Genomic DNA, 17500 nt, shown 5'->3' with positions numbered 1-17500 from the left:
ACAACACAACACGCGCCCTATCTGGGTGGAATTATTTACATGAGAAATATTGCTCCTTATTTGTTGACTAACAAAACAAAGCACTGTTTATGCACGGTTCCCATCTTGCATTTTAAATCATTATTATTATTCTGTTGAGTGTTTACAAGCACCCCTGCCCTGTGCCCTGTGCCCTGTGCCCTGTGCTTCATGATTCAGGTACTGTGCAGGAACGCTTCCAGCAGGCAGCCTGTGTCTTTGCTTGTTCAGAAGTATCCCCGAGCTTTTAGCAGTTTCCGTGTGGAGCTTAGAGTGTCTGTACAGTAATGTGTTACTGTGGAGTTGGAAGTGCTTGCGTAAGTGGCGATTTGAGCACTTGTTTAGTTTAGGCGTAATGTACTTATAGCAGTGCTACGCTTGAGATTTAGTATCGATAAAGTTATAATGTATAATGTTTCCCGTAATTTGTATTATGGGTTTTATTAATGGCTGCTGCTTGACCTCCTGTGACCCTCAGCGTACTGTCCCTGGGAGTATCCAGGAGAGGAGAGGAGAGGAGAGGAGAGGAGAGGAGAGGAGAGGCCTGTGGGGGCGAGGGCACGGTCCAAACCTCCAAACCTCCATGACTCAGACCGACGACTCAGTCTCACACACTCCACATATGGGTTCACAACCACACACCACCTCAGGCAGTGTGTGAGAGGGACTGTTGCAACAAGTACGAGTCCATGAAATGCCTCATGCATCACTTGGCTGGAAGTGTGTGTGTGTGTGTGTCTCTGTGTGTGTGTGTCTCTGTGTGTGTGTGTCTCTGTGTGTGTGTGTGTCTCTGTGTGTGTGTGTGTGTGTCTGTGTGTGTCTCTGTGTGTGTCTCTGTGTGTGTGTGTGTGTGTGGGGAAGTGATAAAGCTCTCGTTGGGACTTACTGGACCCTGGTGGCTGCAGTCTTCTCTGTCAATGCTTCCCCTTGATTCAGGCTTCTATTGATGGCAGGGGAGGAGGAAGAGGGAACAAGACCCAGATATCACAACAACAACAAACAAACAAACAAACAAACAAACAAACATACATACATCAAATTACAGTGTTACTCTAAGTGTTACGCTAAGCACCATGCTTCAGAAATATATATCCACAGAATTTTTCTGGAGGATTGTTTTTGAAGCACGTAGAAATCTTTAGCACTCTACCAAGTGTATCATCCAGATTTTAGCCATGGTCAAATATTGATCATGAAATTCTCAGATTTTCCCTTTATCCATGTGACCTGTCAACACGGTCAAACTCAAGCACAGTTTCTGTAATATGTCGTCCTTCACACCCTCCAGACAGCATGCATCTGACAGACAAACAAACAAACAAACCACACCCTGTAAACAACTCTTTTCTCCCCACAGAATTCTTTCTCTTCTCAGACACAGACAGGAAACCAACAGCACAGTAGTCAGGTTCGACACACAGCATCAGCATCAGCATCTGCACAGCCTGATACTCCCCACAACCACCAGAGAAAGCCCCTTCCCTTCCCTTCCCTTCCCTTCCCACCCCCGGCGTGCTGTACCAGTTTGCCAAAGCAGGACTTGAAAACCTGCATCCTCTGATGTATTCCGGTGTGGAAGCGTCTCCTTCTGAATGCGCATGAGGCTAGTAGTTCCATCAACAGAGGCAGTACAGTAGCGAGCGAGCGAGCGAGCGAACCAGTGACTGAGTGTGTGAGTGAGTGAGTGTGTGAGTGAGTGTCTGAGTGAGTGAGTGAGCGAGCGAGCGAACCAGTGACTAAGTGAGTGTGTGAGTGAGTGAGTGAGTGAGTGAGTGAGCGAGCGAGCGAGCGAGCCAGTGAGTGTGTGAGTGAGTGTGTGAGTGCTGGTGTCCAGAGCTGGTTCATGCTCTGCAGCACGCATACATGTGCCTTGGCTGACTCATGACAACTGAGCAAAACGTTAACCAACTTTTCTGCCAAGCCCTTTTCTCCTCCCTCTTTCTCACTTACACACATCCTCATATATTCTCTCTCTCTCTCTCTCTCTCTCTCTCTCTCTCTCTCTCTCTCTCTCTCTCTCTCTCTCTCTCTCTCTCTCTCTCTCTCTCTCTCTCTCTCTCTCTCTCTCTCTCTCTCTCTCTCTCTCTCTCTCTCTCTCTCTCTCTCTCTGCCTCTCTGCCTCTCTGGCTCTCTGGCCTTGGTCCAAGTACATTCTGAGTGTGCTTTGGGTCAGGTGTTCTACCCCCCCCTGTGCTTCATGATTCAGGTACTGTGCAGGTACGTTTCCAGCAGGCAGCCTGTGTCTTTGCTTGTTCAGAAGTCTCACCGAGCTTTTAGCAGTTTCCGTGTGGGGCTTGGAGTGTCTGTACAGTGATGTGTTACTGTGGAGTTGGAAGTGCTTGTGTAAGTGGCGATTTGAGCACTTGTTTAGTTTAGGCGTAATGTACTTATAGCCGTGCTACGCTTGAGATTTAGTATCGATAAAGTTCTGTATAATGTTTCACACACACGGTTTAATCTTTAATTTTGTAGCGTTTGTTTTCTCTACTAATTTCATAGTTACTATCTCTAAAGCACAGTGTGAGCCATGTGTTTGAACAAGTGCCTCAAGTGTATTATTATTATTATTATACGGAGTCATTTATTTGCTTATCTCTTGCCATTTGGCAGACCTAGCTCTATTCAAATAAGGCTGACGTTCCAGAACTTACCGTCAGATTAATAACTGACTTTTTCTCATGCAAGCCACCATTACAGTTTTAGCTCTTCAACACAAGCAGACATTATGCAGGAGACATCCCTTAGATAAAGACACAGGCCAACTAAAAGAAGCCAGACTAGAGACATCCCTGAGATAATGACACAGGCCAACTAAAAGAAGCCAGAGACATCCCTAAGATCATGACACAGGCAAACTAAAAGAACCCAGAGACATCCCTAAGATTAATGACACAGGCAAACTAAAAGAAGCCAGAGACATCCCTAAAATAAAGACACAGGCAAACTAAAAGAAGCCAGAGCTCCCGCCATGAGCGGACATCTCCCCTACTCCAACATCTGGGCCCAATCAGAGCAGCGCCAACCCCACAGTGGCCTCGGATCCGTTCTCATTTGTTATGTTCATATCTGTGGCACTCCGATAACAATGTGACAGCCTGTCCTGGGCATGGAGTTCAGTCGCCTATCCAGAAATTACTGTTTTTTTTTTTTCTTACTTCCTGCGTGTCATGTTAAAAGCATGTGCTTCTGAATACCAGCGATTCTAATTCGGCAGCTGTTCTCCATAAGTCACATGATGCAACTTCAGAACACCACTCAGAACTCACCCATGCCTAATTTCAGCATCATTTGAGACAAAAGAGGTCACCAAATGTAATGTGCACATTAGTTTGGTTTAAGGCCACTCAACAATACAGCCGTACAGAAAGAGGTTTACTTCTCCAAATGTAATAACTAAGGCCTGAACATAGCCTCTATATAAATAATTAGTCATGGCTTTATAAAACTAAGAGAGTATATATCCTGTCACTCTGCTCTAGTGCCCATTACCAAGGTGCTCCATGCTCAACAAATGGAACTTTAGAGGAGACTGGAGATCAGTAGGACTACATATCTATTTCCTCTTCCCACTGGGCCTGCATCACACTCTGGTGACACAGCTCTTGCAGGAAGGCGTGTCGCCTCACACAAAAAAAACCCTAACACTGGAGTTCTGACTCAGAGTGGGACCCATTATTATTCATCAGCTGCCACGAACAGAAGTCTCTAGGCACTCCAGCGTGTAAAGCTTAAGAAAGTCTGTGGGACAGTGAGACAGACAGACAGACAGACAGACAGATATGGGACAGTGAGACAGAGAGACAGACAGAGATGGGACAGTGAGACAGACAGAGACGGGACAGTGAGACAGACGGACAGACAGACATGGGACAGTAAGACAGACAGACACACAGACAGAGATGGGTCAGTGAGACAGACAGAGATGGGACAGTGAGACAGACGGACAGACAGACATGGGACAGTGAGACAGACAGACAGAGATGGGACAGTGAGACAGACAGGGAGACAGAGATGAGACAGACAGAGATGAGACAGACAGAGATGGGACAGACAGAGATGGGACAGTGAGACAGACAGACAGACAGACAGACAGAGATGGGACAGTGAGACAGACAGACAGTGAGACAGACAGAGATGGGACAGTGAGACAGAGATGGGACAGTGAGACAGACAGACAGTGAGACAGACAGAGATGGGACAGTGAGACAGACAGACAGACAGACAGATGGCACAGTGAGACAGACAGAGATGGGACAGTGAGTGAGACAGACAGACAGACAGACAGAGATGGGACAGAGAGAGAGACAGAGAGTGAGACAGACAGTGAGACAGACAGACAGATGTGTCCTCACCAGGAAGCGCTCCTCCTGCTCCAGCCAGCGCTGGTCTTCCTCCATCTGATGCTGCTGCAGCATGAGCTGCTCCTCCATCAGGTGCTGAGGCAGGCCCTGTCCTAGACCACGCATGTCCAACGTGCACCCATCCTACACACACACACACACACACACACACACACACACACACACACACACAAAACACACACACACACACACACACACACAACAGAACGGATTTCAGCTGGTTCCTCAAAATATCACTATTGGAGCTTTGCAGTACATGTCACTTGGCAATGGTGCCCATGTCTTTCACAACTCACCTCCATTTTGGGTGACCACATGGGCACCTCCTGTGGGGGTCTGTGATGGTTCCAGCCGTCGTGCGTGTCCAGACCAGACGCCTGAGGGGGGTATGCCCCACTGTGCATGTGTGGCACTCCGTGAGCACCGGGGTAACCAGAGATCTGCAACACACACACACACACACACACACACACACACACACACACACACACGACCAGCGCAGGACAACGTGAGTTTCTGCTGTGTGAGACAGGCCAGTCCTTTCACACACACAACCCTCTCACTAGAAGAGCAGGCGTCAGAAAGAGCAGTGTGGTATGGAGAACAGACAGTGAGGTCTCTGGGTTGGCTCTGATATTCCACTGCTCGTGCTAAAATGATACCTTATCTACATTGATTAACATATGCATGAGTCACTTCTGGTACTTGAGGAGGGTGTAAAGGAGCATATATATATATATATATATATACACTGTATATATAAAAGGAGCATTTAATAGTCATTTGTCAATTCTACCACTGATAAACTTGGTCTTCACACTATGTGATCCATCTACTGAGACTACTACTCAACCCAAGCCTCATGGTGAGGGTAGCAGACCTACCGGGTAGTGGTTGTGCTGGCCCAGGTGCTGGGGGCTGGGGTAGAACCCTTCACTGGAGCGGGGGCTGGGGTAACCAGGCCTGCTGGGCTGCACACGGGGAAGCAGGAGGCCATACTGTTAAATCTCTCGCATCATACACACACACACACACACACACACACACAGACAGACACACAGACAGACACACACACACACACACACACTCTTTCTATCTTTCTCCCCCAACACTGCAGTCTGTCAGAAAGCACGGTTAACAACTGGCACAACACAGGGACACACACAAAAACCAGATGCATTTTGTGTGTGTGTGTGTGTGTGTGTGTGTGTTAAACTTTGAGCTGTTGTGAGAGGGGAAGGGATAACCAAACAAAATCTAAAAGAAAGAGGCAGGCGGTTAGCAGGTCAAAAAGGGGAGTACTGACATCCGAGTTGGTTATTTGATTGTTACACATGGAGGATGAGATCAAGATGGCGCCACAGCAAGTGTGTGACGGATTTATACAGGCAGGCAAAAACAAAATCTCCATTTGGGGCGTGGAACAGGAGTTTGCTCCTTTTGAGTTGACGCGAAGGGGTTCTCTACCTGAAACACCCGTTCATAGACAGCGTCTCGAGGCCATACCTCCGGATGCACAGAAAAACAGTGGAGAACATTAGAATGATGAGGAAACACACACACACACAACACACACAACACACACAGATAGACAGCATGAGGGCTGAGGGACACTGTGCAACGTGCAAATCATCCGAACCCACACAATCATCCTTGAATAAAGACATTTACATAAGGGTTATGCAATCGGCGCAACGAGTAAGGTTAAGGGGAATGTTAAATTTGACAGCACACAGAGTAATCATGAGCCCACAGAATGCCATTGAGCAGTCAGCTGGCACATTAACCCGAAAGAAATCAGTTTGCATGCCATAAAAACAACCCGCATTGCAGTTTTGTCAACAATAAAATAAGTGTTAAGTGTAGCTTAGGCATGCGCTCCCTAGCATTTCACAACAAAATCAATATAGAAGATTTTTTTTGCACAAATTTAGCACTTTGAAAACCTCAAGATTTACTTTGCTAATGCCAGCTTGGTTGTGCTATGCTAAATACAAACCCTGATTATGCTAATGCTAGTCCAATGCTAACAAATGCTGGAGGCAAAAGACAATTAAAAATGCTATAGGACAGATGCTAGCTCGGTCAAATTCAAGTTTCACTTAGCAGATTAGCCTATTCTGATAGAAGCCCGGCGCTTCTGATCGGTTCTCCTGTCACACCTGCCTGTGGGTAGGTGTGCTGTGGGTAGGCAGCGTAGCGGTGCTGTGGCAGCTGTGGGGTTAGCATGGGCCGGGGGGGCAGAGAGGGGCTCCTCCTGAGGCGGGACGGGGGCAGCAGCAGCAGCAGCGGGGGGGGGTTGGCGGTGGGGGCGCAGGGGTGGGGGAGGCTCCCTAAAGCAGAGTGAGCGCTGGGAGCCGAAGAGTGGGCGCCCAGCAGACACTGGGGCAGACAGACAGTCCATGCTAAAGCTGGGATGGAGGGAAGGCTGACGGGAGGGCTGCAGACAACACACACACACACACACACACACACACACACACACACACACTTACTTACTTACTTACTCACCACATGAATGGATCTTACACACATTTGTTTGTGATTGCACAAACAGAACAGATATAACTAGCGCACGCATCACAGCCACACACTCATGTCATACAGACTTCTCATTTAAGGAACACATACCAACACTCATTTGAGACAAGACCCCAAGGAGACAGAGGGAGAGAGACAGACAGACAGACTGACACAGACACAGACACAGACACAGACACAGACACAGACACACACACACACACACACACACACACACACAGACACACACAGACACACACAGACACACACAGACACACACAGACAGACAGACAGACAGCACAACTCGCTGGGGCAGGGCAGGGCAGGGAAGGGTTGTAAATTCCAAAAGCCACACACAGAGCAGGAGACAGCAAGCAGCAACAGCAAAAAAAAAGCTGTTTTGAGCATGTGTGTGTGTGTGTGTGTGTGTGTGTGTTAGGGAGGTGTGTTTGCATGTGTGTGTCAGGGAGGTGTCATTCAGCAGGGGTGAGGCGATCAATCACCACACTGAGCACAAACAAAAACAAATGACAAAGACAACACAGATGCAGTCAGTGTGCCGTAAGGGTCCTGGCAAACTTTGGGCCAGTTCCGCTATGAGTTACCAGTGAGACACGTGACCTAAAGAAGGGAAAAGGTGCCTACGACTGTTATCAGCCTGTGGGGAGAAGGGCTGATTAAACTGAACTTTTAGGATGTACATCAAAACAGTCAGACATACAAATCAACAGCTGAAATACTGTACCCCATGAGAATCAAAACATTGCCAACACAATAAACCTACATACGGCATACAACATCTTTCATTAATTGGACAAAACACTACACATATCCTTGTACTGCCTATATGTTAACTAGGTCAATGGGATATGATAGCAGTGAAAGCACACCACCACACAGACCTCTATGTAGGCTATGCTGGACTACTCTGAGGACAAATGGTGCTTTTATGACCTCTAAGAATCTCTGGGAGCTTCTCTCACTGGATTTCATGCAGCTTTTCAGACCTTCACCACAGCATTTCTATGAGCAGATTCCTAACATGCATGCATGGTTTCCTGCCTGAGGGTCTGCCAGACTGGATGGTTTGGAATCAGACCACCCATGATATTCCAGCTATTCTCAAGGTCAGCCAGCAACTGTGCAACAGGCCACTTGATATGAGAACTCAACCAAAAAAAAAAAAAAAACCCTCAAACTAAGTGACAGAAACAAAAGGGGCAACGCCATCCTTCAGTGCCCTGACGGACCTCAACCACCCTGACGGACCTCAGCCACCCCAGCACACAGCACATCCTTCAGCTACCCCAGCACATCCTTCAGTGCCCTGACGGACCTCAACCACCCCAGCACATCCTTCAGTGCCCTGAGGGACCTCAGCCACCCCAGCACACAGCACATCCTTCAGTGCCCTGCAGGACCTCAACCACCCCAGCACACAGCACATCCTTCAGCCTCACACACAGCACTTACTTTGGGTGGTGCCTCGTCCGGGCCTCCGGAGTCCCAGGACACTGTGACCTGCCGCCTCATCTCCATGCGGTTGCGCTCCTCTTGTTGGGCCTTCTCCTCGGCCAGTATGGTGCTGTGTGAGGAAGAGGAGGAAGAGGAGGAAGAACACAGTGTTGAGTGTGCGCACTGGTACAGAGAGTGGGCAGCAGCGGCCGCCACTGTGCGCCCATTTCAACCATTTCAAAAAGCAGGTCACTCTGCCAGGGAGCCAGCACAGAGCCCAGCAGTTAGACGACACACACTTAACCAAAACAGACATCCTTGGCTTCAGTCTACCAAGCTAGAAGATTTTCCAATAGAAATTCCAGGTGTAGGTGGGAGGTAGGAAGTCTGATCCCAGGTGGAAAGAGTTCATTTTCTTTTCAGCCATGTCAAAAAATAGAACTCTTCGAAATAGCCCCAGATCAGTTTCAGGCAAACACTGATGGATAGTTAAGGGCAAATCCCTTTCAGTGGAAAAAATCCCAACTCTTTCAGGTGGCTGACCTGGGCAATGGACACGGATCTGCTACGGTGATTAAAGAGTTCCAATCCACACGGAAACCCACTGGATAGGAAGAGTGAGAGAGAGAGAGAGAGAGAGAGAGAGAGAGAGAGAGAGAGAGAGCACAAGAGCTGTTCAAACACACCAAACCACATTCTGCTCCCCCAAAGGCTGCAATAACCATCAGACACACAATCCATTTCTAGCGGAGCAGAGACGGGCTCCACAGTGAAGCTCCACACACATATCAGGGTGCAATGGCTACTCAGGCATGACGGGAGAATGGGCCGTTTCACCATCCCGCTGTGGTCCTCACCACAGAATACAACCCACACAGAGGAAGAAGTATTAGCACCTGATTCAACTCAGTTACCCTCACGGAGATGACACAGGACAAGAACACCCATAAGAACCCCTTACCTGACTTAAAGGAGTGAGAACTCCACGGAGAACCCCTTACCTGACTTAAAGGAGTGAGAACTCCACGAAGAGAACCTTACCTGACTTAAAGGAGTGAGAACTCCACGAAGAACCCCTTACCTGACTTAAAGGAGTGTGGAAACAGGCCAGTGCTGCCACAGTGCAGACATTTTTCAAAAGGTCAGGTCAGAGTAAGTGTGAAGCCTGCTCAGATGTGGAGAGTGTGAAGGAGAGGAGTGGAGAGGAGAGGAGAGGAGAGGAGATGAGGAGAGAGTAGAGGAGAGGAGATGAGAGGAGAGGACAGGAGGGGAGAGGAGAGGAGAGGAGAGGAGAGGAGAGGAGAAGAGTGGAGAGGAGGGGACAGGACAGCAGAGGAGAGAGGCAGAGGTGGAGGGGGGAGTGGGTATTTCTGGAAACAACGTTATCCGTGACGAGCCCGACAAGTGTTTGAGCAGCACATGAATGGGGCACCATGGGGCTGGCCACCTGTCCTGTCATTCTCCAGCACAAACCTGACAGCTCTATCCACACCACATGTCCTGTCATTCTCCACACATACCTGACAGCTCTATCCACACCACATGTCCTGTCATTCTCCACACATACCTGACGGCTCTATCCACACCACATGTCCTCAAGCACACAGTACCCACTTCAACACACACACTTCAACTGTCCTCTCTGCTACCCATTCAAACGGTGACAGCCAAACATTCAGAGACGCCACATTTCAGAGATTCAGACCTCAACAACCAAAGGGAAACATGCAACAATCGTTATTTTTTAACATGGCATTATCGGTCTGGCAAAGAAGGCCGCCCCTTTAAACACACAATGCTGTACCCAGCCAGTTCAGACATGCAAACACAAAACGCCTTCTCATTCAACTAGTAGCTAACAGCAAGACAAACATCTAGAACTTACCAGCACCCTCAGTGAGAGATGAGAGATCAGTTGCTAAATGCTCGAGATAGAGAGAGAGAGAGAGTGTGAGAAGAAAGACTGAATACAGAGAGAGGTAAAGTAAAGGGACCTGGAAGAGAAAGAGGGAGACAGACGGATTGAGAGAGTGAGTGTGAGAGGAGAACAGAGAAGGACGACTGACCCTCTCCGAGGCTGCCTCCGCCTCCTACTCGCTCGCGCTCAGGCTGGGCAGACTGTTAGGTTTGGCAGGGGGCCACTGTGTGGAGGCCGAGGCTGTGCTGTGCTGCAGTGTGGAGGGAGATCTGAATCCCTCAGCCTCCCCAGACCCTCTGCAGCTCGCTCGCTCACGCCAGCACACACACACACACACACACACACACACACACACACACACACACACACACACACACACACACACGGGGAGGGGATGTAGAAGGTCTGAACTAACTCTTTTCTATTTGAAGAAGTAGACTTGGCCTCATTATCAGGGCCATGTCAGGTAGTTAAAGACAGTGAAGATGCAATGAGGAGAGCTTCCCTGATCCCTTCAGATGGCCACGCCATTTTAGAAAAACGTCTCTCGGCCAAGTTGGTGCAAAACCCTGAAACTCTAGAACCTACCAGCTTGTAGAGTTGGCAGCAGAGAGGGACTTCTGTTGTGTTGCAAACACTCTTCTAGAACTAGAACTAGACCCTCTCCCAGACTCTCACTCTTCTAGAACTAGACCCTCTCCCAGACTCTCACTGTTCTAGAACTAGACCCTCTCCCAGACTCTCACTCTTCTAGAACTAGACCCTCTCCCAGACTCTCACTGTTCTAGAACTAGACTAGACCCCTCTCCCAGACTCTCACTCTTCTAGAACTAGACCCTCTCCCAGACTCCCACTGTTCTAGAACTAGACCCCTCTCCCAGACTCTCACTCTTCTAGAACTAGACCCTCTCCCAGACTCTCACTGTTCTAGAACTAGACCCTCTCCCAGACTCACTGTTCTAGAACTAGACCCTCTCCCAGACTCTCACTCTTCTAGAACTAGACCCTCTCCCAGACTCTCACTGGTCTAGAACTAGACCCTCTCCCAGACTCTCACTCTTCTAGAACTAGACCCTCTCCCAGACTCTCACTGTTCTAGAACTAGACCCTCTCCCAGACTCTCACTGTTCTAGAACTAGACCCTCTCCCAGACTCACTGTTCTAGAACTAGACCCTCTCCCAGACTCTCACTCTTCTAGAACTAGACCCTCTCCCAGACTCTCACTGGTCTAGAACTAGACCCTCTCCCAGACTCTCACTGTTCTAGAACTAGACCCTCTCCCAGACTCACTGTTCTAGAACTAGACCCTCTCCCCACTGTTCTAGAACTAGACCCTCTCCCCACTGTTCTAGAACTAGACCCTCTCTAGAACTAGACCCTCTCCTTTCACTGACTGACTGAGTGAATGAATGAATTCATGTTCATTCATTGATTTTACTATAATTTCAATAACATCTGTTGGTAGATCAGACTGGATGTATTATTGTCCATGATATATGTCAGCCTAAATCAACATTCTAGTGTATTCATTGTGTTGAGTGTAGTGTTCATGAGAATAACAGGATCATCAATAACAGCATCATTTTCATCATGAAGCATGGGAAAGAATGCACACAACAGAAAAGAGGAAACTTTTCACTCTAAGTGATATTACAATGAGATTAGACAGGCCTGCATCCTCAGCCTTTTATGGCCAAGGGTGCTTTATATAAATAGTATTAAGAGTCTAAATATTTACAGCGTCTCCAGGACACAGATTCTGCCCCTCTGCAACCGTGAGCTGCACTGATGTGGTGGGAGGCCTGAGTCATGCCAGCTCTTAAAACAGCGCAATAAAAGTGCAGCCTCTGAAAACACAGCCCCCACTCCCCATCTACACACACACACACACACACACACACACACACACACACACACACACACACACACACACACACACACACACACACACACACACACACACACACACACACCAGTGGAATGGTCCTCAGAGAAGGGAGCTGTGGTGCACACTGGCCTGTATCAAAGATGCATCCGAATGCTTTGAGGTGTAGGTTCAAGATCAATCACACACATCTGTGATGAGATGCCAGGAATACCTCCTCAAGCATGGTGTGTTTGGGTGTTCTATGAAGTATGATGTCTACAGTATAACTATTCATAAAGGGTTGGCTACGCCTTGAATGAAAAGACACCGCAAGGCTCTCTTTAAGACATGAGGTAAGAATCTGCCTGACTGCCTTTGTTGCTGCACTATGCCCCGGGCTGGGGAGAGTAGGCGATTACTGGCAGGACGAGCAAGAGCAGGTACGTACATGAATGGGGAAACTCGGGAACGTTTTTGAATTGCATCAGTGGGGAACGTCTTAACAGTGACCTCAGGGGGCTTGGCTTGGCTGTACCTGTGGCCTGTTTGGGTTGGGAAGAAAGAGAGGGAGAGGAGGAGGAGAGGAGAGGAGAGAAGAGAAGAGGAGAGGAGAGGAGAGGAGAGGAGAGGAGAGGAGAGGAGAGGAGAGGGTGTGTCCTGCTGGCTGCCTCCATGGCAGAAATGAGGTCATCCCCAGACAGGAAGTACCACAGACGTGCACTGAGTGAGTCAGAAACTCAGAGAGCCTTGAGCCTGACCTGAGGTCAGTTTTTCTCTCACCTTTATGAGCTCAAGGGGGCAAACACTGATCCTAGAACAGCAGTAGCGCAGGGGGGCACACTTTAACTGTGCTTGACTGAGTCATGAATGGGTGAGTTGCTCAGAAAAGCTCATTGGTCATACGACTCAAGACTTTACCTGAATTGCTATATCCATCTCTCAGCAACAGAATATAAACAAGTGCAAGTACGGCAGTCCAGACTATTCTCATTTGTAGTTCCACGTTGGTGGAATGAACTACCCAGCACTACCAGAGCAGGGGCGTCCCTCTCTACCTTTAAGAAGCTCTTGAAGACCCAACTCTTCAGAGAGCACTTCCTGTCCTAACTGGCACTTCGACTAGTGCGTAACTTGCAATTACAGCAGTTACATTTCTGCACTTCTTTCTTTCTTTCTTTTTTATTTCATTTTGTTATATTTCTTATGTAAAGTAGTATTTATTTATTGTTACACCAGGTTCTATTGCTCGTAGCTTGAATATTCTCTCCCTTGTACGTCGCTTTGGACAAAAGCGTCTGCTAAATGACTAAATGTAAATGTAATGTAAATGTAAACAGTTTCACATATTTGGAGACTTCCACAGCCCAAGTGGAGCGTCCTACACTGAGCTCAACAGCGCCCTCCAGAGTCAGAAAAGGTAATAGGTCAAACACGACCTTTAAGCCAGTTTCCATAAGTAGGGCATTGCCATACATTAATTAATATTTCAAATACTGTCCTTCCAGTCATATTCATCTAATCTCCAACGATAATGAGTGTGTTATGCCCACTTAACAACTTTGCCTGGTTGCTGATGAGCTTAATGTGTGTGTTGTGTGAGTGTGTGTGTTTGGTTGCTGATGAGCTTAATGTGTGTGTTGTGTGAGTGTGTGTGTTTGGTTGCTGATGAGCTTAATGTGTGTGTTGTGTGAGTGTGTGTGTTTGGTTGCTGAAGAGCTTAATGTGTGTGTTGTGTGAGTGTGTGTGTTTGGTTATGGATGAGCTTAATGTGTGTGTTGTGTGAGTGTGTGTTTGGTTGCTGATGAGCTTAATGTGTGTGTTGTGTGAGTGTGTGTTTGGTTGCTGATGAGCTTAATGTGTGTGTTGTGTGAGTGTGTGTTTGGTTGCTGATGAGCTTAATGTGTGTGTTGTGTGAGTGTGTGTGTTTGGTTGCTGATGAGCTTAATGTGTGTGTGTGTTGTGTGAGTGTGTGTGTTTGGTTGCTGATGAGCTTAATGTGTGTGTTGTGTGAGTGTGTGTGTTTGGTTGCTGATGAGCTTAATGTGTGTGTTGTGTGAGTGTGTGTGTTTGGTTGCTGATGAGCTTAATGTGTGTGTTGTGTGAGTGTGTGTGTGTTTGGTTATGGATGAGCTTAATGTGTGTGTTGTGTGAGCCTGTGTTAATATAGAGTAAATAGACGCCACTGACCAGAGCTGAGCCTTGAGCTCCGTGAAGCGAGGCCTCTTGCTGGGGTCGTAGGCCCAGCACTTGGTCATCAGGCTGTAGAGGGTAGGGGGGCAGTTGTGGGGCATGGCCAGCCGCTCGCCATTCTCAATGCGGCCAATGACGTCATTGTTCTTCACCCCCTGGAAGGGCTTAACCCCGTACATGAGGACCTCCCACATGCAGACGCCTAGTGAAGTAATATAGACTTCATCGATCTATTCACTGACAGTGGTGGGCAGTATTACTTATTAATTTACAGTTTATCGTTATAGAGACAGAGAGACACAGAGAGAGAGAGAGACAGACTCGTTACAGAGACAGAGAGACAGACTCGTTACAGAGACAGAGAGACAGACTCGTTACAGAGACAGAGAGACAGAGAGAGAGAGAAACAGACTCGTTACAGAGACAGAGAGACAGAGAGAGAGAGAGAGAAACAGACTCGTTACTCGTTACAGAGACAGAGAGACAGACAGAGAGACAGAGAGAGAGAAACAGACTCGTTACAGAGACAGAGAGAGACAGAGAGAGACAGACTCACCAAACATCCACACGTCACTGGCTGAGGTAAAACGTCTGAAGTTTATGGACTCTGGTGCCATCCATTTAATTGGAAGTTTCCCTTTAGAAGCTGAGGAGAGAGAAAAGATGACGGTGTTGGAGGTAGCATTTCAATTCACACTCTTACTTAGTTAGTTAACACTCCCTCAGTTGAAACAGCTCAGTAGACATAAATGCCTAGCCCACACCATGCATTTGGACTGATTTACCCAAAGACGTACCTTTGTAATAAGAACTGTCCTCCATGTATCTTGACAGACCAAAGTCCCCCAGCTTCACACAATCCACATTGGATACCAGGACATTTCTAGCAGCTATATCTCTATTAAAGGACATACATAATCACATACGTTCAGCTATATCTCTATTAAAGGACATACATAAATCACATACGTTCAGCTATATCTATATAATCACATACGTTCAGCTCTATCTCTATGAAAGAACATACATAATCACATACGTTCAGCTATATCTCTATTAAAGGACATACATAATCACATACGTTCAGCTATATCTATATAATCACATACGTTCAACTATATCTCTATTAAAGGACATACATAATCACATACGTTCAGCTATATCTCTATTAAAGAACATACATAATCACATACGTTCAGCTATATCTCTATTAAAGGACATATATAATCACATACGTTCAACTATATCTCTATTAAAGGACATACATAATCACATACGTTCAGCTATATCTCTATAATCACATACGTTCAGCTATATCTATATAGAGAACATACTTAATCACATACGTTCAACTATATCTCTATTAAAGAACATACATAATCACATACGTTCAACAATATCTCTATTAAAGAACATACATAATCACATACGTTCAACTCTATCTCTATTAAAGAACATACATAGCACATACGTTCAGCTCTATCTCTATAATCACATACGTTCAGATATATCTCTATTAAAGGACATACATAATCACATAGGTTCGAGGCGTAATGAGGCTCTGTATTTAAATGACGGAGAAGAGAGAACCCAGCTGACCTATGTACAAAGCGCTTGCTCTCCAGGTAGGCCAGGGCGGCGCTGAGCTGGTAGGAGTAGAGGATGAGGGAGGCCAGGTCCAGATTGTACTTCCTGACCTGGAGGAAGGAGCGCAGCTGCAACAGAGAGAGAGAGAGGACAACATATGAGGACATTTTTTTTTAATTTTTTTTTTTGTCATTTAAGTTTTTTATTTGTTTCAAAGATGCAATTCCATACATAGAATTTACACATATATGTTACCAAACATCTCACATTTTAAAGGGGAAACACACAAACAAGCAATCAAAAAATTTTTTTTTTAAATAAAAACACACAAAAACAAACAGAAAACAAAACCTTAAAGGCAGCCCATATGAACCCCCGCAGTACCCCAAACCCATTACATTTTACATACAAATATGCATTTAGTGTAATACATATACAACCCTTCTCTATTATATTAATTAAAGTCCTGCATCCCTTTTAAGAGTCTGTAACATATGAGGACATTAAGACCAAAGAGCAGCGATCCTCAATGTAGAACTCTACCAAAACAACACGTAGAACTCGTCATCACCACTAGGTGGCAGCCAAAGCTCAGCATTGTCAAAAATGTGAAAGCTTCTGACATACAGACATAATATCGCAGCATTTTGGGGCTACATTTGACATTACCGGTAGATATTACAGTAAAAAAAGATGAATGGTCCCGACTTGAGAATTGAGCTGTTAGAACATTTTAAGGAGAGCTTTGTAATTAGGGTCTTCATATCTGACACAGTCAAACCATTCTGCCATCCATCATGAGATGGCTCGATCACTTGGAGCCACACACCATGGAAATGACAAGCTTAACAGGCACACACACTCCTCATCCTCCTCTTCACTCTCTTTGCTACTGATCTGGTGACTAGTCTCCAAAGCTCTTCCTCAATCTAAATGTGGCCCCTTAGTGGGACTGAGCTGTTCGTAGACCAGTGAGGACCCGAGTGATGCTCGCTCACCTCGCCCAAGGTGCACAGCTCCATGATGATCCACACAGGGGTCTCCGTGATCACGCCAATCAGCTTCACAATGTGGGGGTGATCAAACTGCCGCATGGTCACTGCAAGGAAGCCGGCAAATTGCATCACCCACAGACATACTGCATCCAAGTATATTTACCACACAGACTAGATCATACTGTTGTGTTCACAATGTGTAGACAAAAGTGTTGAACAATACATGTCTAACACACACACACACACACACACACACACACACACACACACACACACACACACACACACACACACACACACACACACACACACAGAAATGAAACTCACAGGCCTCCTGCAGAAACTTTTCTCTGACGCTGTCTGAGGTGCAGTTCTTGCAGGTCTTTATGGCCACAGACAGTGCAGGGTTCTCCTGAGGAAAGAGCACACCATGGGGTTACTGACACAGGGCAACATACAGTAGCACCATCATGTACTATTCTCTACACAAGGCTGTATTTCAATCCTGTATTTCTCTTTCACCAGGAGGTCTATGGGGCTGGAGAGAGAGAGTCTGTATGTTGGTCTATGGGGCTGGAGAGAGAGTCT

The 17500-nt window shown here is 46.8% G+C and overlaps 1 protein-coding gene across 2 annotated transcripts in view; it reads right to left on the bottom strand.

The window, feature by feature from the left end:
- The window catches only part of LOC122129975 (focal adhesion kinase 1-like), a 23584-nt gene extending 6238 nt beyond the window's left edge, over positions 1-17346 (bottom strand). For both annotated transcript variants that reach the window (XM_042704719.1, XM_042704720.1), the window contains exons 1-11: positions 17240-17346; positions 16916-17016; positions 15930-16045; positions 15128-15228; positions 14887-14976; positions 14328-14532; positions 8373-8484; positions 5264-5350; positions 4676-4819; positions 4371-4502; positions 905-958 (exon numbers count right to left, since the gene is read on the bottom strand). In XM_042704719.1, coding sequence (XP_042560653.1) covers positions 905-958; positions 4371-4502; positions 4676-4819; positions 5264-5350; positions 8373-8484; positions 14328-14532; positions 14887-14976; positions 15128-15228; positions 15930-16045; positions 16916-17011 — 1137 coding nt within the window. In that variant the 5' untranslated portion in view covers positions 17012-17016; positions 17240-17346. The remainder of the gene's footprint in view (positions 1-904; positions 959-4370; positions 4503-4675; positions 4820-5263; positions 5351-8372; positions 8485-14327; positions 14533-14886; positions 14977-15127; positions 15229-15929; positions 16046-16915; positions 17017-17239) is intronic.
- Positions 17347-17500: the final 154 nt, after the last annotated feature.

Source organism: Clupea harengus, unplaced genomic scaffold, assembly GCF_900700415.2.
Source record: "Clupea harengus unplaced genomic scaffold, Ch_v2.0.2, whole genome shotgun sequence".
Lineage (NCBI taxonomy): Eukaryota > Metazoa > Chordata > Actinopteri > Clupeiformes > Clupeidae > Clupea > Clupea harengus.
This window is presented reverse-complemented; position numbering and strand designations above follow the sequence as displayed.